We start from the raw sequence: 26,166 nt of genomic DNA, 5'->3' as shown, positions 1-26,166 counted from the left end.
AGGGAACAGTGGGGACCTTTCCTGGAAAAAGGACCACAAAAGGGTCTCGAGAGCAGCTCACGCCTTTATTTCCGCTCAGGGTGGGGAGGGGTCCCGCGGCTGGCACACAGGGCACGTCCAGGCTGGTGGCGCTCACCTCTTGCTGGCTGCAATTCGAGAACCAGGATGACCGGCGGGTCCCCAGGAGATTGCCCCTCCCTCCCCGCAGTGCCCCTGCTACGCTACCTGGCAACTTCAGCCACTTGGGGACCTTCCCCAGATCCCTCCTGACTGGCTGGGCCGCTCCGGGGCTGGGTTCAGAGAGGCCCACTGCTCCTGCCTCGGCCGCTGGCTCTGACTCGAGGGGCGCAGGGTCAGGGGCTGGCATCGGGGATGGCGTTCCAGCAGCCCTGGACATGCACCTGCGGGCAAGAGGCCGGGGTACAGGATGGCTGGCGTGCCAGGGCAGGGCCTCCCCGCTCCCCGCTGCGGACGCTCACCTGGCCACCAGCATGTCGGCTGCAGATGGGGAGACTGTGTGTTCCAACAGCCGAGGCTCCAGGAAGAGGCCTGCAGGACACGGAGCCCACCCTCCGGTCACAGAGATGCCCTCCCCACCGCTGCTCTGCTCTGGGAGCGGATGGGGCCCAGGCAGGTGTCTGTCCTGGGAATAGGGGATCGGGCACAGGTCTCCCTCCCAGACTGGAAGGAAATCCCCTACTCTGGGGCATATGAGGAGCCAGGACACTGGGCCCAGGGCTGGCGAGCCATGGTGGGCAAAGAGAAGGACCCTCACCCACCGGTTGGTTCCTCCGCTCCGAAGTGCACGAGGGCCGCAGGGAAGAGATCTGCCTGTGGGGAGAACGGGAGGCAGCTCAGGGCACCGGGTGGGGCCGCAGGGAAGCAGAAAGGCCACAGGGGATGGACAGGGTGGGCTGCACCACTCTTGTGGTGGCCTCTAGGGCCATGTGTGAAGCTTGGGGCATTCACCGGGCCCGGCGCTCCACGGAGGGTCACAGCCCCAGCCAGGTGCCCCCAGCTAGAGCTGCCTGCCCCCGTGGCAGCCAGGCCAGCCGGGAGACCACAGGGGTCCCTCCAGGGGCCAGCCCCGAGCACCACCAACAGAAAGCTTTTGGAACAGGTACGCGCTGCCTTCCGACGAGCTCCTCTCCTGCCCGCCGGGTTCCTGGGGGACCAGGGCCTGGAAGCCCCCACCCACACACTGCAGAGGAGACGGAGGGGGCGGAGCGATGTGAGTGGGGGTGTGGATCCAAGAACAGAGCACAGGGGGCTGCGGCTGCGGCCAGACGGGCTGCCTCAGGCTCAGGGCAAGTGCCCAGACCTGCAGACGGCAGGGACCCTTGGCTGGCCCAGGCCTGGGGAGTAGGGGTGCTCCTGGAGCCAAGGGGCTTTAGAGTCCTGGGCAGGCAGGTGCTGCCCTGGTCAGCTAGCTCTCAGAGTTCGCTACCCAAGGCCCCAGAAGCCCACAGAGGAGTTCCCTGACCGCACTCCGGGCTGCGACCCGTTAGGAAGAGCTGGGGCCAGGCAGCGAGCAGCCCCGTGCACAGGGAACGCGCGGCTGCTGCGGGGGAGCCCGCAGCCTGTGCCATCGGGGGCCTGGGCACTGCCTCTCCTGAGTCTCCTTCCCTGGAGGTAGTGGTGCCCAGTTCCTGCTCAGGGCGGGTCAAGGATGATGTGCCCCTAGGACCCAGCAGGGGCTAAACTCAAGGCTGCAGGCAGGGGGCCCCAGAGGCCACCACTAGTGTCTGTACCTGAGGGGGCTGGGGCTGCAAACCCTAACGCTGGCCAGAGGACCCTTGTCCTCCCCCTCAGTGGAAGGGGCAGCCACCTCCCCTCTGCTCTCTTAGAGAAGCTTCAAGGCCAAGCCTAGGAACACGGGACCGAATCCGAGGGTGGGCCGGGCCAGGAAACCCCACAGCCCGTTCTGACACGGGATCAAAGCCTTGTCCAGAGGCACTGCTGCCACCAGGGCCCTGGAGGCACCAGAAGCCAGGGAGCAGGAGGGGAGCATGGGGACCGAGTGCCCGGCCCTCAGCTGACCCTCCGGGTACCGCGGCCATTCTCAGCGAGTGCGAGAACGTGGCATCTGGCAGCGGAGCCTGCGGCTGTAGGGCTTCAAGCCTCAAAGGACCCCCCTCACCAGCCAGGAGTCCTCCAGGACCCCTGGGGTACCTTCTCCTGACCGCAGCCTCCCACCAGAACGACCCCACTCGCTCGCGGACACCTTTGGGATTCCCGCCCAACGAGGGTGATCACACAGCATGGGAGACCACCATGACCGTCAGGAGGGAGGCCCTACCCTCCCGTTCAGGCCGAGGTGGTCTGCACAGGTCACGGCCGTCTTCAGGACCTGCTATGGCTGACCCTGGACCCCACACGAGGTGAGGGCAGGGGGTCTGAGGGGCTCAGGACAACACCAGCACTGGAGGCAGACCGGACGGGTCCCGGGGGCTCCCGTGCCTGCCAGCGGCACCCCCACCTCCTCCCACACCCGTGTCTGCAGCCCCACCTTCCCCAGAACTCCCTCTCCCGGCCCAGTGGCCAAAAGGGGCAGCTGGGCCCCCGTGCCTCACACCTACCCCAGGCTGTCACTCTCTGGAGCTCAGGACCGGCCCCCCGGCAGCCTCCCTCCCGGGCAGCCAGCAGCCAGAGCACAGCCCTGCCAGCGACATGAAAGCGGCGGCTTCCGCGCCCACGCCCGCTCAGCCACACAAGGGAGGAAGGCTTCCTTCCCCGAGCCCTGCCAGCTCTCTGATCGCAGGCAGGCGGGACGCCACCCCGCGCGGAGGCCCCCGCCGCTCCAGGCGGAGCTGACAGATGAAAGGAGACAGCTGCTGGTCGCTGGGGGCAGAGTGTCACCAGGAATCAGGCTGCCGGGGCAGGAGGACAGGCAGCACCCCAGGGCTCCTCGTCAGGGCGGGACTGGGCACCAGTCCCCCTCCATCCCACAGCATCTCCTCAGTGCAATGTTTATCAACAGGCCGGCCAGCGAGGGAGGGAGGGAGGCGGCGGGGCGGGACGGAGGAAGAGGCCCTGCGCCTCGGGGGCTCCTGGGGGCTGAGAAAAGGGAACTGGGGGAGTGGGGGGCAGCGCCCCCCGCTCCAGCCCCCTGGACACCCTCCCTTGGTGAGCTTCCAGCCTCTGCCGGGTCTTGCCCCAAGTTCCCCACAAAGGTGGCAGCCCCAGGCAAGAGGCAGACCCCCCTGCCCCAGCTCAGACCTCGGCAGGGCCTGCCAGCCACTTAACAAGGCCCGGCCTCTGGTACTAATTAAAATATCTGAGAAGACTTTGAAGGGAAACCATTAGGCCGGAGGGCTGGGGAGGCCCCAGGCGACCCTCCCAGCAGCAAAGGGACAGGACATTCTGCCTGATTCTGGAAGGCAGCCCCCAGGGGAGCACACAGAAGCACCTCATCTCACCTTCAGGGGCTCTGGGGGCCACAGGGAGGGTTGGGCAGAAGCAGACTGGTGGGGAGGGTGCAGCGCGTATTCCCCGCAGAGGCCTCGGGCGCAGGGGAGAGGTGAGGCAGGGAAGCAGGCGGGGCAGCAGTCCCTGCAGCCTGGGGCCAAACCGGCCTGACAACCGCCACCCCAAGGTCCTGCAGGCCACCCCAAGGTCCTGCAGGCGGCCAGCCACCTGCAGGGGAGGCGTCCGACCCAGCCCTTGGGGGGCCCCGTCGCCCAGACTCCAGGCCAGGGAGACCCCAGCTCAGGAAGGCTGGCAGCCGGCTGGGCAGGCCCCTCCCCGCCGGGGCAGGAAGCAAGGAGGCTGGAAAGCGCCCGCCCCGGCGTCAGAAGTGCTCTGTGCCCCCGCACACCCCACCCACCCCCCTGCCCCATCACCCGGCTATGAGGCGTGATTATCCTCCGGGGCCGAGGCTCGCCCTCCAGAGCCAGGCCAGCGGCACCTGCACCCCCAGCCCCCGCAGCCCACCCAGGGCCGGTACCTGGAAGAGGGTCAGCGTGGGGTCATCCAGGACAGTCTTTGGAGGAGTGATGACTGCAGAGAGAGAGCTGTCTGGGCCACGAAGCCCTGCCCCCGCCCCCTGCCCACACTCCCCAGGGACACGGCTGAGGGGAGAGGGAGGCCCAGAGCCCACGGCCTCAGCTGGGTTATTTCCAAGGGGCCCCCTCACCTCACAGCCCTCTGCCCACCTCTCCGCTGCAGCAAAAACCCTGGCAGGGGGCTCGGTGGTCTGCGACCAAGGAACCCCGGCCCCACACAGTTCCCCGCACAGACGGGCGGCCTGACTCCTCCCTCCCCGGATGCCCTTGGAGGGAGAAGCTTCCAGAAGCCCGAGAAGGGGGCGAGGTTGGAGGCAAAGGGTGCAGGGATTCGGAGGTGGGGCAAAGGCCAAGCTCCCTCGGACCTGTCCTCAGATGCCGGTGGGGCTCCCACGGTTGGGACCAGCCCACTCCCGCCGCGTTGCTTCTAGGGAACGAGCTGCTTTGAGCCCCAGCTGGGAGGGGCCAGGGGTCACTGGCGCCCAGACCCTCCCGGCTGCATGCAGGACTGGGGAACTCACACAGGTAGAAGGGCAGCTCGGGGTCCCCCAGGTGGCTCCTCACAAAGGCCCGTAGATCTCCCACTGGAGGAGAGAGCGCAGGGTAAGCGGACAGCCCCACAGGAAGACACGGGCCACCTCAAGCCCACCCCAGGGCCGGCCCCCTCCCGGGACGGGACCAGCCGGGCCCCACGCCACACAGACCCCCACGACCCTACGGGCGTGGGAGGCCCGGCAGCTCGCCGTCTCCGCCTCAGGTGTGCCATGACCCCGCTCCCACCCTCAAGCCAGACCGAGGCTCCGGGGCTAGAACCCCAAGCTCACCCCTTCCGTAGTCCTCCGAGACACCCAGCCGGGCCAGGCCCCGGCCCCACTGGGGTCTCCTCCCCTGCCCACGATCCAATCCTGAACTCTGCCCTAGGGGGGCCCTTCCAGTCTGGGGCAGACTTCACCGAACCCCTCACTCAGGCCTTGCTATGTGCCCTCCGGGCAGCAGCCCCAAGCCGGGGGCTCCTGCTGCTGGGGGTGCCGGACCCACCCGTCCTCTGGGTACTCACGTCTCACCCGCACCCTGAACAGGCTGACGCAGGGGGCACCCCAGCCGTGCCCACCCCCCGACACGCTCTGCAAGCTCACGGCCCGTCCCACAGACGGCAGCAAAGCCAGAAACACCCATGACCCCCCGACGGCCCGGCACCCGCAGCCCCGCGGTCGGGAAGAGAAGGCCGCTGGAGCCGCTCACCTGTCTCGCTGGGGCGGAAGAAGCCTTGCAGGATGTAGCGGTCAGGAAACAGGACCCTCAGGACCACCTGGGCCGCAAGGATGCCACACGTCAGCAGGAACAGCCGAAGCCCAGTCCATGGCCCCCTCAGGCCCACGACGGCCAGGTCCCCCGAACCCAGCCAGAAGACGCCGGGGCTGGGGCAGGCAGGAGGGCCGGCCACCCGGCCCCAGCCACCGCGGGCCTGCTCCTGGCCTGCCCGCCCCTGCCTGCCGACACGAGGGGCTGGTCGAGCACCACCGTGCGTGTTTGTAAAGACACATCAACGCCTGTTTCCGTTGTACAACGAGGCAGTGGTCATAACGCACGGTCGTGCAGGCCTCATGGGAAGTGTGGGGGACCCCAGCCGAGGGCGTGGGGACGGGGCCCACATTCCCGCAGGACACACGCCCAGACGCCCCCCTTCTACATGCCTTGGGGTAGCGCTCCAGCTTCTCCCTCCTCTGGGCCTCCCTGAAAGCCTTGGTCACCAAGGGTGCTTCTTCCAGACGCTTCCTGCAGGGGGAGGGGGCGGGAACGTGAAGGTCTGGGGTCTCCAGGGCCAACCCAAGCAGAGGCCCCACACACCCACCCGGGCTCTGTGGGCCGCCCCGCCACATACGGACGGATGAGGCGGGGACGCGCGGCCTGTCTGGAACCCCTGACCCTCAGACGTGCTACTGAGGACGTGGGAGCAAGGCATCGACAGAGATGCCGATGGCACACCCACCGCTCGCTCCTGAGCTGGGCCAAGCGTCTCCTCACGTCGTCCACAGTCACTTCGAAGAACTCGTCTGGCAGCTCCGCAGGCCAGGCCTGCAGCAGCTCCTCCAGGTCAGGGTGGCACACCACGGGGTCCCGGTCCACGGGCTGGCGGGCAGAGGGCTCAGCTGACACAGGGCCCCTGGGCCTCACGGCTGGAGCAGCCACACAGACCCCTGAGCCAAGCCCATACCTCACCGGCCACCCCGGTCAGTCCGAGGCCAGGGCCAGAGGGCCAGGACCGCACACCCTCCTTCCCTGCCTCCTGCTCAGCCCCACGGACACAGAGACCCTCACCGGCCAGCAGGGCATGGGCCCCTGGTCTCGGCACAGCCAGGCCCAGCCGGCCAGGTCCCCCTGCTACTAGGGGGCTCCGGGAGTGGACTGAGGGGCCAGCCTCCCCCAGCAGCTCTTGTGCTTACTCCCGGTCTCCACTAAGAGGCCGAGGGAGCTGCCTGTTACCAGGGTCCCCCAAATAGAGACAAACTCAGGGAGCAGCGCACTGCTGGAGGCCACACGGGCTCCCCAGGACGGCAGGGGAAGCAATGGTCCCCAGATTCGAGCTTTGGCAGAAACCTGCCCCACAGCTGAGCTGCCCCCAGCCCACCCTCTGACCACCCTGAGGACACAGAAAGGGACGCATCACTCCTAACTAGCAGTAACGATGAGGGATGAGAGAAATCGTGAGGCAGGACTTACTTGGCCCAAGGCGCCGCCGGGGGGGGGGGGTAACCGCCGCCATGAGTCCCATGACCACAGGGCAGGACACCTCTAGAGGCCACAGGGCCGGGCCTGACCAGGGCGCGAAGTTCCAGCCCAGGAGGCCACCTTCTGCCCTCTGCTCTGTACCCGGCTGTGGGCACGGCAGGCTCTGGGAGCCCCAGTCCCCAGCCGACCCTCCCTCTAACCATCCCCGCAGCCGACGGGCTGCCCTGTAGCCCGGGCTCACCACCCTCGGGACTGACACACCTGCCGGGGTCTCCAGTGCTATCTATCCCCCAGCCACACCTGAGGCCTTGACCGTCTACCCCAGCAGGCCTGAGGTCCCTGCGGTCCGGCCAGTGCCCAGCAGTCCCAGGCCTCACGAGGCAGCCCTCCCCCTGTGAAGGGAGGTAGGTTCTCACCAGGAAGCCCTCTGACCCGGAGGCATGGGGCAGAGCAGCTGCAAAGGGCTGGCCGCAGCTCCGGCCACAGGGCCCGTAGGTGGCTGGCTGAGGCCCCCGGGGGCTGCCCGCGCGCAGCCACAAGGATCCTGCGCTGCCGCGGGCAGTCTACACCAGAGCCTTTTGTAACAAGATGCCAGGCGCCAGGCTGCCCCCCACAGCCACGGCGCCTGCATTCCAGAAGGGCCGAGAGCTGGCCTGGGCGCCTGGGGCGGGCTGCTGGGGGGAGCGAGGGCAGGACGCGGATGCGCCCAGGCTGGGAGCCGGAGCCGCGCGCTCACTCAAGCACGAAGCCTGCAGGCTGACGCCCGGCTCGAGGGCCACCCTGTCACAGTCTCCCGCTGGGAGGACCCACCGCAGGCGCACGAGTCGCCCTGAGAACCCAGCCGTCTGGTGGCGTGCGGTCTGTGGCCCGGAAGGGAGTCTGTGCTCGGACCTGGCCGGTGAAGCCAGTCCCAGGGAGCCCGGCCCACTGGATCTCGTGGTCCTCCTGGGCACTCCAGGGCCAGACCTCGGGTGGCCAGGACTACGGGCTACTGGCAGTGCTGGGGACCCCAAGGCCCATGGCCCGCTCCCCAGGCTACTTCCAGAAGGGGAAGGGCCACCAGCAACTGGCTCCGTGCTGCTCAGAAGCCATGGACTCTTCGTCACAAAACAAAATGGACAAAATTCTTCTGGGTTTTAGATCTACTTTTGGTTCCTTCTCTCGTCCTGCTGCTCACTCTGCTCCAGAAACCTGTCTGTCACACAGAAGGTGGGAGCCGGGCCCCACGCAGGAACCAGAGGGCTGGGAAAGAGCCACCAGCAGAGCCCAGGGTCAGACCTCCCGACGTCCTGGCCCCAGGCAGGCCCTGTCCCACGGGGGGAACAGACCGAAGCCCACAGCTGGGCTGCTAGGAAGGACCATCCAACTGCTCAGTGATGGAGAGAGAGGCCAGGCAGCTTCAGACACCTCTGCCTGGCCGTCCCCTGGAGAGCATTTCCCCGGTGGAGAAGAGGGGCTGGGGCCCGGCAGCAGCTAGGCTGAGCCCTGGTCCTGCTCCCGCCCGGGGCTCTGCCAGAAAACCTCCCTCCTCCGCGGTTCCTGCTCCCGCCATGCCCAGTCCGAGCAGTCACTCCGCAAGGCCCCTGTCTTGGGCAGGTTCGGGGAGAGGTTTGTGAATGGAGAACCAAGCTCTAGGAGACACCCTTGGGGAAAGAGAGCGCATGTGGTGGCCGCCGTGAGGGAAAGTCATGGTGGAACGCAGGATGGAGGGACAGAGGGTGAGCAGGACATCAACGACCTTAATGCTGCCTACAAAGGGAGCGACACTGGCCAGAGCCCAGGAGGCACATGAGAGGGGCAGGAGCACGCTTTGCGGGGGACAATGGCCCAACGCCAAACAGACACTGGACAGACACACAGCCCATTCAGAGATGGGGACACAGTGACCAACCGCCGGCCTGGCCGGCCTGCGGAATGTGCCCTGCTTCGCCAGGAGGCGGCGCCGGAGGGAAACCACAGGGGGCGGCCATGGGGCTCTGCCTACCCTTGGCCCTGCGGCGCGGGCAAAGGTAAGGCCCGGCCCGGGGTGGAGAGCCGGCAGGGCCGGGCAGACTGGGCGCGGGCTGACACCCTCGGCAGCGCCGAGCGGCCCCGGGCACCCCAGGCCCCTTCTGCCGGAAGCGGCCTGGAGGCTGCTGAGGCTCATTTTCTTGACAGTAATTTTCCGGGATGTGATGACACACAGAGAAAAAAATGTAAAAGGGACTTGGGGGTGACCTCAACCTCCGACTTTCCAACGTTCCCGCGAGGGCTCCTGCTGGCCTCCCCCAGCCCAGCCCGGGCTGTCCTCTGACAATGGTCTCTGGTCAAAGGGAATGTGAAGCGTTTCCCCTTGAGGCTTGGAGCCTAAATGAATCCGGACGCGAGGGCCGCAGGCCAAACCTCCGGAGTTACTCACCGAGCCGGCGCCCTGCGTCCTCCGCGGGGCTGAGCCAGAGGGCGAGGCCAGGCCGCACCGGCGACTACCGGGAACGCCGGGCAGAGCAAACAGGAGGACGGGCAGCCGCGCACCCGCCGAGGCCCCCACACGCCTGTGCGTGACCAGACCACCGCCCCTGCAGGGGAGCCTTGGGAGTCCCCAAAGGACTGACACGAGTGAACGCAGCTGTGGCGTGGGTCTCCGGGTGAAGACACGCGGCGCGACGTCAGCCAGCCACAGACGAGAGAACACCCACGTGGCGGAGCAGGGCTGGGCGGCCCTCGGGTCCCATCAGGGTGGGGGCCCAAAGACAGAGCCCTCGGGCCCCGCCCAGCCCTGCCCAGGCGTCCAGGGCACCTCTCCCCGAAATCCGGCCGTGGCAGAGACGGCTGGAGGGCACCTTTCGGGCCATGACCTATCTGCCCTCGGCCTCCGCAGCATCCAGACTACCTGGGTCCCTGGGGACGGCTAGAAACAGCGTATAGGACAAGGACACGCTAAACCCTGCCCCAGACCCACACACAGGGGACGGCAGAGTGTGCTCACAGGAGGGCGCCAGAGGGGCCTCGGGGCGAGAGGAAGCGGGCCGCAGGGGCAGGGATCACGGATCAGGGTCACTGACCCCGGGCCGGCCGGGCTCCTCCCTCACATGCTCTAACCCTGCCCACAAGCCGGGGCGCAGGAGTGGCCAGAGACCAGGGCTGACACCTGCCTGCAGGCAGGGCTCCGAGAAAGTCCCAGGCCCATCTCTGAGGGGCAGACCAAGCCCGGCAGGGTGAGGGGCAGGCTGGGGAGACTGCCGTCAGACGCCTGCCCTGCCCGGGGCATCGGGGCCTTTGATCAGAGACCCCCATACCGGCTGGGGGGCTGGGGAGGGGGCCCAGCCGCGCACAGGGCTGCGGGGCGGCCTCCCGGGCGGCAGAAGGACTTCAAAGGACAGGCCAGGGGCCGCCGGGCAGCCCCCGCCTCTCCCCGGGCAGCCCCCGCCTCTCCCCGCACCCCTGACGGCCAGTAAAACTACCTTCTAATAATTAACGCTTTGACATCAAAGGCAAGGGCCGCCTGGGTCTGTAAACCATCCCAGTTCTCAGCCGAGGACCTGCCTATATTTTATCCTGTCTCTTCTGACTCTTTATTTAAATCCAAAACCACACACAGGCAAAACATTAATGGGAAACTCGGAAACTCCTTTTGATTACCAAAGTGTACCTTTGAAGTTCCCCCAAAAGTTCCGTTTTGTTCCCTTCTTCTCCCCCGGGGGGCGGGGGGGCTGAAAAGGGACACAAAGCAGACACCATGTGGCTGGCCAGCCCTCCGGGTGTGGGGCTGTTAGTGACAGGAGGCACGAGGCAGGCGGGCGGGGGCCGCTCCACAACCCACCAGCTGCTGGGACGTCCAGGTCAAAGGCACATGCTGCTGGCGGCCAGGCAGCCCCTCCCCGGGGCCTCTCCCACCGGGGGCTGCGGGTTCAGAGCCCAGGGACGCCCAGGGATCCCAGGCCCAGACAGCAACCACCTACGGGAGAGCGCAGCCCCGAGCCCCCCGGGTGTCCACAGGGCCCTCTGCAGCTTCCCAAGGGATCCGCAGAGCCGTGGCCCGGCCGGGCCAGCGACCACCAGCCACATGCCCTGTGTCTTCAGGGTGGAAGAAGGGCCGGCCAGCCCTGACCCCAAGGTCCAGCCCCCAAACAAAGGGGTCCCCAGGAAGAGCTAGTCCGGATGGAGTCAGACCCCAACCACACAGGTCTTTCAGCCACTGATTCCGGGCCAGGTCACAAAGGGCATGAGAGCAGGGACTGTGGATGAGTCCCTCACACAGCCCCACCACTGTCTCCCCAGGACGGACCATCACGACACTCGGGACTGGCTCGCTCCCCCAGCCCATCCACTCAGCCCACCAAGGGCGTCTGGCGAGGGAGCAGGAAAAGGCCCTCTGAAAGGACGTGGGCTCTGTCTCACGGCCAGGCCTTCCCTACCCAGCACCCCCTAAGGTCCCTGGGCCCCAGACCCTCCAGCCTCCCCAGATGTGCAACCTGGAAGCCAGAAGGACCCCAGGAGAGACAGGACGCCGGCGGGTGTGTCTCCGCACTGAGAACAGGCTGCTGCACTCACGAACGGAGCCCAGCTGAAGCATCAGCTCTGACCCCCAGAGAAGCTGCTCCCGGAGAGACGGCACCCAAACCGGATGGCTCCTTGGGAGGCAGGAACGGCGCACAGGGGGCAGTCTACCCAAAACCTCAGCAGCTGCATGAACTGCAGGCAAGGAGGCCTGCCCGGCACGCCCACTGGCTCCCAGCAGGACACAGCCCACCGGACGCAGGGCCGCGGGCTCACGAACACAGACAGCATGCGACAAGCGATGCCGGCACCGCCTGCAAGTCCGAAGCCAGTCAACAGGCCGGCCCGGGCACATGGGGGGGCCCACGGCGGCTCCGGGACACTGCCTGGGACAGGAGTGTTCAGAGCCCGCGCTGATGCCCGAGGCCGTCCCCTCCCGGCGTGACCACGCTTGCGAGGACACCCCCATCACAGGCCCACCTACAATGCGGCCTCTACAAGATCCGGGCTGAACAATCAGTTCCCAGAGAAGACACGTGCCCATCGCCCTGCCGCACCCGCAGGCTAACGGTCGGAAGGAGCCCAGCACCCAGCCTCCTTCTTACCGGCTCTGCCTCTGGCCGGGGCTCCTGGCCAGGCCTCGACTTCTTCGGCTTGGAGGGGCCTCCGGGGCTGGAGAAGGACTTGGGCAGTTTGGCTGAAGGCGACATCAGAGAGCGGGCCGAGCCGGAGGGGCCCCCCAGTCGCTGCCCCCCGCCTGAGAAAGGAACAAAGGGGGCGGGAGCGGGTTCCTTGGAGATCTGCTTGGCTGGGGCGTCCGCACGGCCGGCCCCTGGGATGTCGGCTTCGTCCTGATGGCTCACGTCCCCCCGGCTGAGCCCCGCTGAATCCAGCGGGGGCAGAGGGCTGCCGGCAGCCTGGTCAGCCGACAGCGAGGCAGTAGGGCTTCCTGGGGCTTTGCTCCGTGAAAGGCCAGCAGAGCTGCATCGCCTCATGGCAAACCTGAGGGTGCAGACCCAGAGAGCGAGTGAACCGCCACACGGAGCGCCCCCCTGCCTGGGTCTCCTGGCCCCGCACGTGATCCTCTGGCCCCCCGAAGGTGCTGCCAGCCCCCGCCCCCCCAAGCCAGCCGCTGCCGCACAGGCCCCCGGGGAATGGGCAGCCATCGGGCCAGGGTCCCAGGTCAAGGGGCCAGGGCCACAGTCGGCGGGGAGGTGCCCATTTTCTCTGCCCCTCTTCCCTGTTTGCCACTCGACGGACTCTGAGGCCCCCACCTGATGATGGCGCTGCCCCCTGTGAGGCCAAGGGACTTGAGCGTCGTGGCCTGCAAGGAGGCTCTGCCGGCCACCTGTGAGGGGGGAACAGGACACACGGCTGAGCCTCACGGACAGCATTCCCCCACCTGGCCACCCAGGCCAAAGGCACCTCCCGCTGGCTCCCTCCGCCCACTCGGTCGCCCCTGGCCCCACAGGGGCCCCCAGCCAGCCCCTGGGGGACACCAGCTCCCAGCAGGCTTAGGTCCTGCTTCCTGCAGCCTGACCAGCCCCCGAGCGTTTGCTGGCCGGTCAGCAGCCGCCTCCCCCACCTCACCCCAGCCGTGGCCCGGGCAGGCACGGCTCAGGCCCGAGTCAGCCACATGTGGACTGTTGGCCACCTCTGCGGGCTGATCCAACCATGAGGGCCTCCATCCAGGCCGAGGTGCCCGAGGTCCAGCGCCTGTCTCCTCTGGGGGAAGATGTGTCCCCCTTGGACCCCCCAGACAGCCCTGGGACCCCTGCCCCTCGTAGCCCGTGCTGGGGAACCTTGAGTGGGGATGGGCAGGGGAGCAGGTCCCATCCACACCAGGGCCCCTCGGGGACAGCGGCCACCCAGGGCCAGGGAAGGGTGTTTGCCAGGGTCAAAACAAAAAGCCCCTGTGAGCCAGGGGACCCAGAGCCAGGAGGGTCCCCCATCACAGGCGGGCGGGGACAGGCTACACCCGCACCGTGCTGCACTCAGTTTTGAAAAAGATCAAAACAAGGAGCAGAGCAAATATTTATTAAAATGAAACCACTTTTGTGACTCTCAGGCTCTGAGAGACGCTGGGAAAACAAACAGGGCGTCGGGGAGGTTTGGGGAGCGGCCCGGGCGGCCCGCGGTCAGCGCCAACGGAGCCGGCACTCTGCTTTTTTCCATGAAACACATCACGCTTTCAGAGCCTGTCTCCCCGGCCGCTGCTTTGAAGGCGGGTCTGAGAGAGTGAATTTTCCAGATTGGAAAGCAGGGCCGGGCCGTGTGGTGACTTGGGGGCGGGCCCTGGGGCCAGGCCGGGCAGGCAGGCCGGGCCGCACACCTACCTCATCCCTCATGTACACACAGACCGGGCTGGCCTCGCTCGGCGGCTCCAGGAACTCCCTGCGGGGGAGCAGAGGAAAGCTCACGGGCCAGCCGTGGGAGCCCCCCACCCCGGGGCACCCGGGGCAGCCCAGCAGGACACTGCGGCTAGGTCCACTCTGGCCCCCTCAAGGCCACCAGGAGGAGACAGCTAGCCGCGGGTGGGGAGCCTCCTGCCCGAAGGCCCTGGGGGTGTTTCCCAGCTCCCGGCTCAGAAGAGACCAGCCACCTGCCAGACACAGCTGGGCTCACGGTCCACCGTGTGGAAGTGGGGGTGGGGCTCATGGTCCACCGCGGGGGGTCAACTATGAGAAAGAAGCCTGGAGCTCGGGCTTCTATCGGAAGCCATGCCCCAAGAGCGCTGCTGACCCCTGAAGGGCCGGGAGCAGCTCGGGGCAGGCACCCATCAAGTGGACTCCAGGGAGAGTGTCCGGGTCCCCGAGGCCACAAGCACGTGACCCCAGGTCCCAGCCAGGGGCAGAGAGCACTGGTCTTCGAGCCGCATGTGGGCATGTCGGCCCGCAGCCTGTACCCAGGGCAGGAGGAGCCGTGATGCAGGAGGGCAGTGATGCCCCCCAGCGTCAGACCCTCACGCCCAGGGGTCCGAGCAGCATAAGGCAGAGGGCTCCCTACAGCTGCCAAAACCCGTGTCACCGAGAAGCCGTCAAAGCAGAGACTGGGGCGGGCACGGGTGTCAGTGTGGCCGTGCACACGCCCCAGCCGCCATCACGCACAGGCTGGGCACCAGGGCAACGCGGGGGCAGATGGACCAGAAATGCCACGAGCGCTCCACGCACTCCACCCAGACGGCAGCGGGCGTCCTCCCCTCGTAAGCGGGACCCCCAGACAAAAGGGAAGAGCCCCCCAGAGGGGCAGCTGGACAGACAGGCGTGCAGGTGTACACACGTGTGCACGCACACACACGCACACACCTGCTCCCAGACACGCCTGTGCAACACTGGACCCCAACTCCTGCGGTGCGGCCCCACGCTGACCGTGAGGTTCCCGGGTGCAGGCCGCCCGAGGCCTGGCTTTGGCCCTTCAACTGCTGTTGCCAGAGCAAGAGGACGTTCCCGTCTGGGTTTCCTATCATGTTGCTCCAACTCGGGCCCCGTAAACGCCAGTTCAAGACCACACGTGGGGTGCCCCATCTGGTCCCCCTCCTCCAAGCAGGGCCCACCGGAGTGGGAGGCCGGGGAGTGACAGCAGGCCACGCAGCGAGGCCCCAGCAGAGCTCGGAGCTCAACACGCAGACATGCCTGGACCAGAAGACCAGCAGCTGAGCTATAGACCAGAAGCAACAGGGCCCCCGGCTGCCCTCGGACACTCTGCACGTACCCTGGCCCCGAGACCTGGAATCCAATCCCTGGCCCGACTCTACGTGGTGCTTCTTCTCTTTCTCCTGTTTGCTTCCAGGGTGTTTGAGGGCTGCCCAGAGCCAGCTACTGGGACCCGCGAGGGAGGGGCGGCCCTGCTCCCACCCCCGCCCAGCCAGCCCTGCTGCCTCCCACCAACCCCCCAGGGAAGGTGGGGGCCCCTCGGCTAACAGCCCCCCATGGAGCTCACCCCATGCTCTGCTCACACCCCTGCCTACAATGCAGCTGCCCCCAGACAAGGCTGCCGGCATGTACCAGAGCAAAGCAGGGGGCCTGGCCATGGGAAGGGCGACCTTGCAGGCACAACACAGCCAGGGGTGCCCACCAAGACCCCAGGCCTCAGGAAAACAGAGGACCCCAAAAGGGGACAGAGGAAAAGTGAAGGGACCTCAGCCGACGGAGATGTGCCCAGCCAGCAAGGTCCTGGGCAGACAGGAAGGAAGGGGGTTCTGGAGCCATCTGGATGCAGGGAGCTGGGCGCAGGGAGCTGGGCTCAGGGAGCTGGACGCAGGGAGCTGGGCGCAGGGAGCTGGACGCAGGGAGCTGGGCTCAGGGAGCTGGACGCAGGGAGCTGGACGCAGGGAGCTGGGCGCAGGGAGCTGGGCGCAGGGAGCTGGGCGCAGGGAGCTGGGCGCAGGGAGCTGGACGCAGGGAGCTGGGCGCAGGGAGCTGGGCGCAGGGAGCTGGGCTCAGGGAGCTGGACGCAGGGAGCTGGGCGCAGGGAGCTGGACGCAGGGAGCTGGGCTCAGGGAGCTGGACGCAGGGAGCTGGGCTCAGGGAGCTGGGCGCAGGGAGCTGGGCGCAGGGAGCTGGGCGCAGGGAGCTGGACGCAGGGAGCTGGGCTCAGGGAGCTGGACGCAGGGAGCTGGGCTCAGGGAGCTGGACGCAGGGAGCTGGGCGCAGGGAGCTGGACGCAGGGAGCTGGGCTCAGGGAGCTGGGCGCAGGGAGCTGGGCGCAGGGAGCTGGGCGCAGGGAGCTGGGCTCAGGGAGCTGGGCGGCCACACGCCAGCCATGCCAACACCCAGCCCACCCGAGGGAGCCCTCTCTGCACTCACAGAACCTCTGGCCGGGCACACTTTCTCCAAGTCCAGCTCCGGGCACCTGATGTCCCCACAAATCACAAACGGAGGGGGTGTGGGGGGTGGAGCCCAGGGAAGGCCTGCCTGCCTCTGTGCCCTAGAGGCCCCTGGACATCAAAGCCAGCCCGTCTTTGATGTGCGGCTCCCCCAGAGGGATCGGGTTCCTTGCGTGGGGATCTGAGGGCAGGGCTGTAAACAAGCCAGGGGAGGGGCAGCCGCAATGGCTTCCAGACCTTCCCCGGCCAATGAGCAGAGCTCTCCCTCCAATACAGCAGACAGGGATGGTCCAGAGCTTTGGCCCAGCGCTCTCTGCAACAGAGACCCCAGCAAAGCCCCGAGACTCTTCGGAGGGGGCTGGGCCAGGGGCCTCCTGAAGGTGAACCCGGTGCCCAACTTGCTCCCGTGCCCCAGGCCCAGGCAGAGCCGCAGGCAACCCAAGGCCGGGCCTGGTGCGGGGGACCTCCGTGGGCGCCTGCCGCCCCTCGTCAGATGCTGCCCCAGACCCGCAGGATGGCGCCAGCTCCGTCCAAGGCCAGCAAACCCGCTCCTCTGGTTGGGCCAGAGCCCAGCGGGCACGGCCGGGCAGGGCAGACATGCTGTTGCCATTGGCTTCATGGATGTTCTTCGCTCACCACGAAGGGGCTGGCACCACGGGCAGGAGACGCCCGTCCACCCAGAGCCGGCTCCCAGCAGGGCACTGTGCTGGGGCGCAAGCCAGGTATCCGGAGACACTATTTCCCTCACCTCCTTGGGCCTGACCAAGCCAGGCAGGTACAAACATGGGTGTTGCCAACACAAACCCAGTGCCACCGCGTTCCCCACGTCAGCACAAAAGGGACAAAACCCAACCCAAACAACAGGGCCGGGTTTCAGGCACAGCGGCCACTAAAAGGCCCAACTCGGGCCACATCCCAAGGGGCCAGGCAATGCGTACCCCAACACAAAGATGAGGTCAGGGCCGGAAGGAGCCACGGGGTCCCTCCTCCAGGGTGGATGGGGCAGGGGTGGTTTCAAGAGGGAAATTTCCTTTCCTTCCCAAAGAAGGATGGGGGCGGTGGCCAAGAACTCTGACCCCCTCCTCAGTGTGACCCCGGGCTGGTCCCCAAGCTCACAGCAGCCCCCCTGCAGTCCACTGTGCCCCGGGGTCACACAACACTGAGGGAACCACGCACACAGCCTGCCCTTCCCAGGGACATTCAAAGCCGTTTGCTACCAGTGCGACAGCCGGCGCTGAGAGCACAGGCTCAGCCACAGAGCCCGGCGGGGAGCAGAGGGACTCCGGGCACCGGGCAGCAGCCTGGGAGTCGCAGGCCTGGAGCCCTTCGTCCTGGGGCTCTCCCTTCCTCAGAGAGCTGAGAAGTCAGGAGGACTGGCCAGTCCGTTCGGAGGCGGCACCGTGTGCGGCAGCCCCCAGTCCCATGTGGGCGCGGAGCACGTCTACGGCTACAGCCCACGGGGAGACCAGTCCAAGAGTGAGACACGCCAGATTTCAAAACCCTCCGTCCGGCAGAGAATGAAAAATACCTTATTCTCCTGTGGATCACATGTTCAAAGCCCAACGATCCGGACACACGGGGTCAAGTCCTTCAAAGTCCTAAGATTAACTGCACCTGTTCTCACTGTTCTTTTGATGTGGCTGCCCGAAAACGCAGAATCACCTCCGTGGCCCACACGTGTGGCACAGGTGGCATGTCCAGTGGCCAGTGAGCTGATCCAGATGCTGGTGGGCAGGGCAGGGCCACCGCGCAGAAGAGCTGCCCCCCTGGCCAGCAGTGGCCCCCAGAAGCCGTGCTCCCTCCGCCAGCGTCCTGGCAAGCAGGGCACACCACTGCCCTGGGACACGGACCTCTGCCCGAGAGCCCCGACGAGGGGACCCCCTTGCTCATCCCCCTCTCGCAGACCTGGAGCTCCCAGAGTCGCCAGCCTCCACCGGAGTCCACGTGTGTTGACCCCTACGAGGGTCTGTCGGGGGCCACGCACGGGTCCGCGTCCAGTGTCCCTGCCTGGCGGGCCGCCCCCGCGTGGCTCCAGGGTGCATCACCAGCTAATTGGGCACGGGGCCGGGACGCGGGGATGACGCTGCCACCTGTCCCCCTCACGTGAACCCCGCTCTGTGGCTAGTGAACGCCAGCTCCCGAGAGGTGCACAGAACCTCAGAGACCAGGCTCAGCGCGGGGCCTCTGCCGGCCTCGCCTTCTGCCCCTAGAAGCTGGTCAGCGGGGACCTGGGGGCCCGGTCAGGCAGCTGGACGGTCTGCTCCTGCTCTCCGCGGGGCTGGTGGCACACGGCGGGCGCACATTGCAGCCGTGGACAGGCGCGGGGAGCGCGATGCAGAAGACACAGGCTGCTCGGGACGCCATGAAGGACAGCAACGCGGCGCAGGTTCGTGGATGCCCCGCTGCCAACTCCAACCGCCCAGCTCCTCCCGGGGTGAGCCCCCACCTCCCCAGAGCCGGCCCCACCCCACTCAGCTCCCTAAACCCCAGCAGCAGCTCCCCCTCCCGAGACCGGTCTACCGTTTCCTCCTCTGTTTCTGTCCCCAGCTGGTCAGGCACCAAGTCCTGCGCGTTGCCACAGGGGATACTGATTCCTTTAGGATTTTGGTTTCCAGGGGCGCCTGGGGGACTCAGTGGGTTGAGCGTCTGCCTTCAGCTCAGGTCATGATCCTGGAGTCCCGAGATCGGGTCCCGCACCAGGCTCCCTGCTCAGCGGGGAAGCTCCTTCTCCCTCTGACCTTCCCCATCATGCTCTCTCTCGCTCAAATAAATAAATAAAATCTTAAACAGAAATATTTCAGTTTCCAGTACGGCTCGTTTTGTTCTCCTCCTGGTGGACCCCGCCTGCCGTTGAGTGGTGCAGTCTCAGCGGCGTCCTCAAACCACGCACAAGGGGCGAACGGGTGACCTTTCAGGCCCGGAAACGGCTTTGTCCATGCTCATGCTCACAGTACCTCGACGGACAGCTAGTTCTAGAACACACGCTTTCCTACAGGCCTGGAAGGCACTGATCAGCCAGCTTCTCGGCGCCGCGGCCCTCCTGCAGGCCTGCCCTGTGTCTGAGCATGGAGAACGGGCCCTTCTGCCTCAGCTCCCGCAGCTCCACAGTGGGAGGGGGCGGGGGGGCGGACAGGCACAGCAGAGGGTCGAGCAGCCACAGGCCCGGGAGTGTGTGCCGAAGCTCACGGGTCTGAGTGCCCGCTGTCCTGCTCGCTTGCCTGTGGGAGCCGCTGGGGGAGGGGACACGCTCACGTCATCGCCCGTTCTTGAAACAGCACCTTCAGTGCAGAGGGCCCTGAGCACTGCCTCCAGGACCAGCAGCACAACGCAGGAGGGCAGCTAAGGCCCCTGCCTGCTCTGGCTCCTCGGCCACCCACCTTCGCCTCCTGCCTCCTGCCTAGCCATCGCCCACCACACCCTCGATGTGGCACGGCCACTGCCTGGGCTCTGAGTCGTCGCTTCGTGAAGTCCTTCAGTGTCGGTCTAGTCGCCTTTTAGGCAGAGGATGAACAACGCGCTCCGTTCCACCAACTCTTCTTCGTTTTGGCCGCGGGGCCCTTACGCCTGCCGTCCCCTTGGCCCAGAAAGCTCCTTCGCAGATCCTGGTGCTGCTGCTCCCGAACCCTCCCCGCCCAACCACCCAGGAAACGCTGCCCTGTCGCCTCCCAGGGCGCCCTCCCCTCTCTGTGACGTCTTCGGGTGGCTCTGTGCACCTGCCTATCCGCTCCGGAGCCCATCTCGGTGAGCTCGGTGAGCTCGGTGAGGCAGCCCCGCCTGTGCTGAGTGGTCCTGACGAAAGAGGGACAGACAGACACAGCCACTGAGGGCAGGTACCCGTGGCCCCAGAGTCGAGCTCTGACCAGCACCTCCTCCCCCGGACGACCCATCCTCTTCTGAAAGTAAGGGGACCAGAAGCCCAGCCTCGCCCAGCAAACAGGAATTCCGCCCAAGTCAGACAACAGGCAGCAGCAGCAGCACAGGGAGGCCATCACGGCCACCGATCAGCGAAGCGGGAGCGCCTGGGGAACACGCAGAGGCTGGTGGAGGGAAGGCGGCCCTGGCTGCCGGGCCCAGGCTCGGGGGAGCAGAAGGTAGCCACCTGGTCTAGGCCCAGCAGCGTCGGCAGCTACATCACTAAAAGGACCGGCACGTCAGAAATGGGAAGAGAAGCCCCAGTGGGACAGCTCAGGTTGGGGGAAGGCGGGGCAGGAATCGGCTGCAGGGACCACAGGGGCCACGGTCAGACCAGCAGGCGCTGTCCTGTGGTGAGGCTCTGTCCCCAGGAGTGCCCTACCTGGAGGCCCCCTGTCCACAGACACGCCTCAGGGCCAGGCCCGTTCTCAGGACTAGACACACATTCACCCACCCCATCCTCACCCCCGCGGGAGCCCCCCAGACGGCCGGCGACCGGCCCCGGGCCACACACAGAGCACCACACCCTCCCACGGCCCTTCCACTGCCGTGAGTGGACAAAGATCTCTGAGCCAAAATGAAATACTGAAAAGCAAAGCCCCAGCACTGACACATTCAAATACAGCATTTACACCGCTGACCGCTGATGAAAACTGACACGCCAAATGCCGCTAAGATTCTCTCTTTAAACAGGACATGGTTCCACGATAAGGAAGTTTTATACCCAAAGCCCTGGTCCACTGAGGAGCCCAGAGCCCCATTCCCCTCACCGCTCACCGAGCCCCCCGTGACGACAGAAGCACAGCTCTGCCCTTCCAGGAGGACACAGACGGCCCATGGTCAGGACGGGAGGCCCAGCAAGAAAGATGAGCTGCGGGCCGCCGGCACCCGCTGGGGCAGCAAACGGACCGGCGGCCCCTTCATCTGAAACCGGTCGCCTCACCAGGACCACAGAGCCCAAGAGGCACGGCCTCAGGCCACAGCAAACCTCAGGGCTGTGGCTCTGGACCAGGCCCCTGGCCCGGCAGCACCCGCAGCACAGCGGGGCAGCGTCCGGAACCAGGTCACCAGTGCTCACCTGGTCTGTGCAAAATGGCTGAGCAGCTCCCAGAGCGTCTGGCCCGAGCAGAAAGTGTCTTGCAACCGAGAGCCGTCGTCCAGCTGCAGAGCGATGCGAACCTGAGGGGCGCGGGTGCAGGACACCCGTCAGGAAGGAAAGTGGTGGGTCCTGCCCCGGACCCGCGTCCGCGTCTCAGGGCACAAGGAAGAGAGCCCTGTCCCTCGGGGCTGCCGGGATCGCGTGGGCATGTGGGAAGCCGCCCCGAATGCTGCAAACAGACTCAGGGCCGGCCCTTCGCGCAGCAACAGATGAGGAGCGGGCACCCCCCCACCCCGATTCTCTCCGCGGACCAGCTCCGGTCATGACGGCTACCTCTGTAAGTGGGGACGTGGGTCTACCTCCCCCGTCCCTCTGCTGCGTGACAGGCACACCAGGGCACGTGTGCCCAGAGCCCGCGGGCGAGCGTGTGTCCACCACCCACCAGCACCACCCCCGGCCCCACTGTGGCCGTCTCCACCCATGATAACCATGGGGTCGTCCGCCTCCATCTCCACAACCTAAGAGTCACTGATCTGGTAGAGAGCCACAGGCCACAGTCAGACTCAGGCCACGGTCCGGGCGAGGCCTGGGAGGTCCAGGGTGAAGCCTGGGCCTCTGGGCCACTGTCCTCCCCAAACGAGGCTGCACGCAACATCCCACGGGACTCTGCAGGCTCCAGACAATTCCCCGAGCACAATCATCAGGCCGGCGAGTGCTGCTGAAAGACACAGCGCCAGCTAGCTCACCCAGGAGACAAAACCCGCACGAAGACTGAGAAGGCTCACTTCCCATCCACAGCTGACCCCGGACAACGTGGGTCGTGGGGACACGCGCCTCACTGGCACACCGCCCTCCATTTACCCTAACACTCCTGTGACGGCGGCCTCCTGCAGCCCAAACAGCCTGAAGGAAAGAGCCAGAGGCAGCACCTGCCCCCTGAAAGCCGCCTACCGTGTTCTCGGGGCCTTCGCGGCTCCGGGAGACGGGCACCATCTCCAGCTTGGCATTGTTGGGTAGGTTGGCGAATCTCCACTGGAGAGAGAGGTCAAGCACATTCCTTTGAAACCTGCAAAACAGGCCATAGCTCGCGGGCTGCCTGACACAGCCCAGCGTTCACATGGTGCTGGCACAGCCCCACTAGGAGCAGGGGCCCCCCGGAAGTGCCCCCCGGCTGCAGGAACCGCAGTACAGCCTGCAAGCCAGCCGGGACACAGCGGGCCCCCGTCTTCAGCGGGTCTGCGAATGGAAAAAGAGTGCCGACTGACTCAGCTTTGAATGCACAAGGAAAAGAGCAAGAGAGAGAAACCAGAAACGGGTCACCGTCTGGGGCAGACCAAGGGGCTGTCCACCCCCACCAGGCGTAAAGCAGCAACATGCCCAAGTCCAGGCTCAAAAAATAAAAACACACCCAGGGGTGACTAAAGGCGTGCACCTGGCTCTGCTCCGAGGCTCTCACCTGCCTCTGGCAGGTGGGGGGATGGGCGGGGGTACAGAAGGAGCACAAGCCTCGGTGACAGCATGGCAGGGGACTGCCAGTACGGAGCACAGCCCTGGGATTCTCAGTGGCAGCATGGGCGAGGCCCAGGAAAGCAAGCGCCCGCACAAAGGGCCACTCTCGTCCCTGACGTGAAGACAGCCACACCATCACGACATGCGACTAAGGCGAAAAGTTCTCAGGTGGAACTGAAACCCACACCTGACCAAAGCAGGCTTCTGGCCCTTCTGTAGTTTCAGACCACTTGGGAATCCGGTGGAAGCCCCCTCTCTAGAAAAACGCCCGCACACGGAGACCCATGTGTGTAGCTCCGCGGCCGCGAGGCCACCCGACCCGCCCCCAGCTTGCAGGGGTTTTCTGGTTTCTGCAAGACCACGTCCTCTTGCTCTCAGAGCCCCACCAGGAACTTATACAACCAAATGCACAAAAGCCCTCTGTGGAGACCCCTAGAAAAGACACATCCATATCCTAACCCCAGAACCGGGAATGGGACCTCACTTGAAAATAAGGGCGTGGCAGCTACAACTGAGTTCAGGATCTGGAGAGGAGGTCATCCTGGACTGGGGGGGGCCCTAAATCCAATGACAAGTGTCCTTATAGGCGACAGAGGAAGGGAAGACACGCAGCAGAGAGGGAGAAGGCCACGTGAGGAAGAGGCAGAGGCTGAGGGCAGCCACCAGCAGGTGGGAGAGGGGACGGAGGCTCCTCTCCTAGTCTTGCCAGCAGCGTGGCCCTGCCCATGCCTTGACTTTGGGCGTCTGTGAGAAAATGAACCTATCGGCTTAAGACCCCAGGCGGGGCGCTGGGCAGGGGTGGACGGACTTGGACCCCAGCAAACTCACTTCAGATCGTATTCGCTGGGGTTGAAGTCCTGTCGCCGGCATGTGTCCTCCAGAACCTAGGAGTCAGACCACAGGCCCGTGAGCCACCGTGTCCGGCCGGCCGCTGGGCTGGCAGCACACAGTCCCTCTCCGTGAACTAACGGGCTGTCCACTGGACAGGCCCACACCCCTCCCCTGCAACCCCTGTTCACCGCGGGCCGGCACCGGGCCTGCCCCCCGGCACCGGGCCTGCGGGGCAGCCCCCACCACACGCCTCTCGCTACGCGGGGGGCCTCTCCGCCGGCGGCGCGTCACCGTCCTCCCCACGGGCCGCCGGCCCCCACGCCGGGGGCTGCTCCCCGCCCGGCCTGCCCAGCGGGGCCCGGGCCGCTTCCTGCGGCGGCGCTTGCCCCGCACCAAGCGCACGAGTGACTCAGCAGGTCAGTTTCCAAGCGCCACGGCCGCACGCCCGGGGACACCGGGCCGGGGACACGGCTCGGGGCTCCGCCGCGGACTCCGCGGGGCGGAAGGAGGTGCCGCGCCCGGACTCCCGCCGGCCCGACCCCAGCCCCGCAGCGACCCGCAGAGCCCGCGAACCCCGAGCCCGACGCGGAAGGGGGCGGGCCCGTCGCGCCAGGAGGCCGCTCATTGGCCGCCTCGATCCCCGCCCCCTCAAGCCCCGCCCCGCGCCCCCCTCCCGACCCCAACCGCAGGCGCGGGCCCGGCGCCGCCCGCCCGCCCGCCGCTCTCCCGGCCGCAGCCACCGCCCGCCGCCGCCGGACCTGCAACAGCACGGTGCTCGGCGTCACCTTCACCGTGTGGCGCCGCCCGTTCGGGGCCAGCACCGACACCGCGGAGCCCCCTCCGCCTGCCGGGGCCGCCATCTTCCGCTCACGTGACCCGCCGCCGCCAGGCCGGCGTCAAACCACTTTCTCGCTAACAGCCGGGACGCACGGCCACGCGGTGGCGGGGCGGGGCCTGAGGGGGCGGAGCTCGCGCGCGCTTCCGGGCCCGCCGCGGCGTCCGGGCCCCGCCCCCGAGGCCCGGGCCCCGCCCCCGAATCGGGCCCGCGCCGGGGCGCGTTCGCCGAGCTGCGGAGAGCTCCTCGCCTGCGTGGTCCGGCGCCAACACCCCAACGGGCGCCTCGTGGTGTTGGGCCGCGAGCTCGCGTGGCCTGGGCTCCGGGTCCCCGCCGGGCCACCACGCCTCGCCGGCCTGCGCCTCTCTCGCCCTTCGGCCCCGGCTCCAGCGCCCGCTGACCTGCCCCTCCTTCCTGCCCACTGTCCCCAAGTCCCCCGCGGTCACTCCGCCTGCAGCCCTGGGGGGGTGGCGTGAAGGTCAAGGACCGGCTCGGGGTAAAGGCCGGCCAGAGGCTCCAGACCAGAGAGAGTGCATTGGGTGAAAGTCCGAGACCAGCGCTCTACAGGCTCCGTGCCGGGCTCGCAGTCAGCACCAGCCGTACCCTGAGCCAGGACGTGTCCCCCGTCCCAGCCCGCCGCAGGGGGAGTCTGTGGAAGGTGGGGAGAACGGGCGCGTGGAATCCTTCCTCCCCTCCTGTGTGGGTGCTGTCCCACCTTCGTGGAGGGGACCCACCCACCTCTTGGGCACCCACATGCGGCCCAACACAGACCTCTGCATGCATATGTAGGGAAACTGAGGAAGCTCCAGGGACCCTCCTCATAGTCTGGCCTCAGAGTCCAGGATCCAGGCAGCAGTGCAATGCTTAGTGGGACCTGAGTGTCCCAGGGAGCCCTCTCACCATCAGTGAGCCCCTCCCCTGAGGCCTCAGAGCCTCAGAGGACACTGGAGATGTCCCGCGGGAGGCACCTGGGAGGCATCTGGTCAAGCCCCAATACCAGCCACAGCCAGGTCTTCACTGGCCCAGAGACAAGGGCGGCTGCCCTGCCCCTTCCTTGCTATCTCCTTGTCCACTGCTGCCTGCTCTCATGGCGCTCACCGTCTGTGTGGGGCCGGACACACCGGGGCTTAGAGCACACCCTCTTGGGGCCTTTGTGGTCTCTGTGGGGTCAAGCTCTCCCACCCCACCCTTCTGGCTATCAGGCCCCTGCAGGCGTTCTGTGAGAGACAGGGCCCTACACCCCAAGTCGTCCCCAGCCCAGCCTCTTTGGCATGTCGCCAGGCCGGGGTTCCGCCGGAGCCTCTGCCCCACAGGACAGGCCTTTCACTTGTTTACTGCTCTTTCCATCTGCGCGGCCCTTCCCCGCGCCGGTCCGCCTGGCAGGGGGCGAGTGTTTGACCGTTGCTAGTACTACGAGCACGTGGCCCCCCAACTGGGCCTTCCCCTCCCGCTGCTGACCCTCACCTGGCAGAGGCAGGGTGCCCCAAACTCTGTGGGATCCACGCTGGGGCCCTGGCAGTGGGAGATGGGAGAGTCAGGCCAGAGCCCCCTCCCCTTAGCGGCCTGTTATGGCTGGACCCGAACACAGTGGGGCACCGGAGGACTCAGGCCACTGTGTCCTGGCTTGGAGCCCTGGGGCACTGACTGCACAGCCTGACAAGCCTCCGAAGGCAAGAAACACCTGGAGGTGGCCTCCTTTGGCCGGGGATTGATTTCGCGCCACAGCCAAACATTCAGGTCCTGGACGTGCCAGCTCTCCGCCACCGTGGGAAGGCCCCTCACCCACCTCTGGTGACCACGCGCTAGGGGCCAAACACACACTGGGAGCATTGGCTCCCCCGAGAGGCCTGCCTCGGCTCCTCTGTGCGACTCAGCAAGATCGTTTTGCGCTCCAGTCTCTTCCTACGCGTTCCAGATGCGGCCTTGAGCTACCCGGATCGCAGGA

General features: G+C 66.8%; 1 protein-coding gene across 3 annotated transcripts; it reads right to left on the bottom strand.

Annotated features, from left to right (window-relative positions):
• Window positions 1-46: 46 nt before the first annotated feature.
• ASPSCR1 (ASPSCR1 tether for SLC2A4, UBX domain containing) lies at window positions 47-24,345 on the bottom strand. 3 transcript variants are annotated; one of them, XM_082705576.1, is made up of 17 exons: window positions 24,145-24,345; window positions 23,384-23,439; window positions 21,998-22,112; window positions 21,026-21,126; window positions 14,516-14,842; window positions 13,547-13,604; window positions 12,485-12,558; window positions 11,816-12,212; window positions 5,995-6,134; window positions 5,699-5,780; window positions 5,247-5,313; window positions 4,526-4,588; window positions 3,947-3,999; window positions 780-831; window positions 480-549; window positions 226-401; window positions 47-146 (listed from the first exon to the last, which is right to left on the bottom strand). In XM_082705576.1, exons 1-17 carry the CDS (start codon window positions 24,244-24,246, stop codon window positions 133-135), a joined length of 1,947 nt encoding a protein of 648 aa, XP_082561702.1. In that variant the 5' UTR covers window positions 24,247-24,345; the 3' UTR covers window positions 47-132. The 3 variants fall into 3 exon arrangements, with proteins under 3 accessions (XP_082561702.1, XP_082561703.1, XP_082561704.1); XM_082705577.1 differs by lacking the exon at window positions 14,516-14,842 and having other exon boundaries at window positions 24,145-24,337; XM_082705578.1 differs by lacking the exons at window positions 14,516-14,842; window positions 24,145-24,345 and adding an exon at window positions 23,780-23,997.
• Between the last annotated feature and the right edge of the window lie 1,821 nt (window positions 24,346-26,166).

Source organism: Mustela nivalis, assembly GCF_964662115.1.
Source record: "Mustela nivalis genome assembly, chromosome: 17".
NCBI lineage: Eukaryota > Metazoa > Chordata > Mammalia > Carnivora > Mustelidae > Mustela > Mustela nivalis.
This window is presented reverse-complemented; position numbering and strand designations above follow the sequence as displayed.

Coding starts and splice junctions, on each gene's coding strand:
- ASPSCR1 (XM_082705576.1), bottom strand. CDS start 24,246: ATGGCGGCCCCGGCAGGCGGAGGGGGCTCCGCGGTGTCGGTGCTGGCC. Junction 4,000..4,525: donor CGAGCTGCCCTTCTACCTGT/GTGAGTTCCCCA, acceptor CTCTCTCTGCAG/TCATCACTCCTCCAAAGACT. Junction 550..779: donor CGGAGCGGAGGAACCAACCG/GTGGGTGAGGGT, acceptor CGTGTCCTGCAG/GCCTCTTCCTGGAGCCTCGG.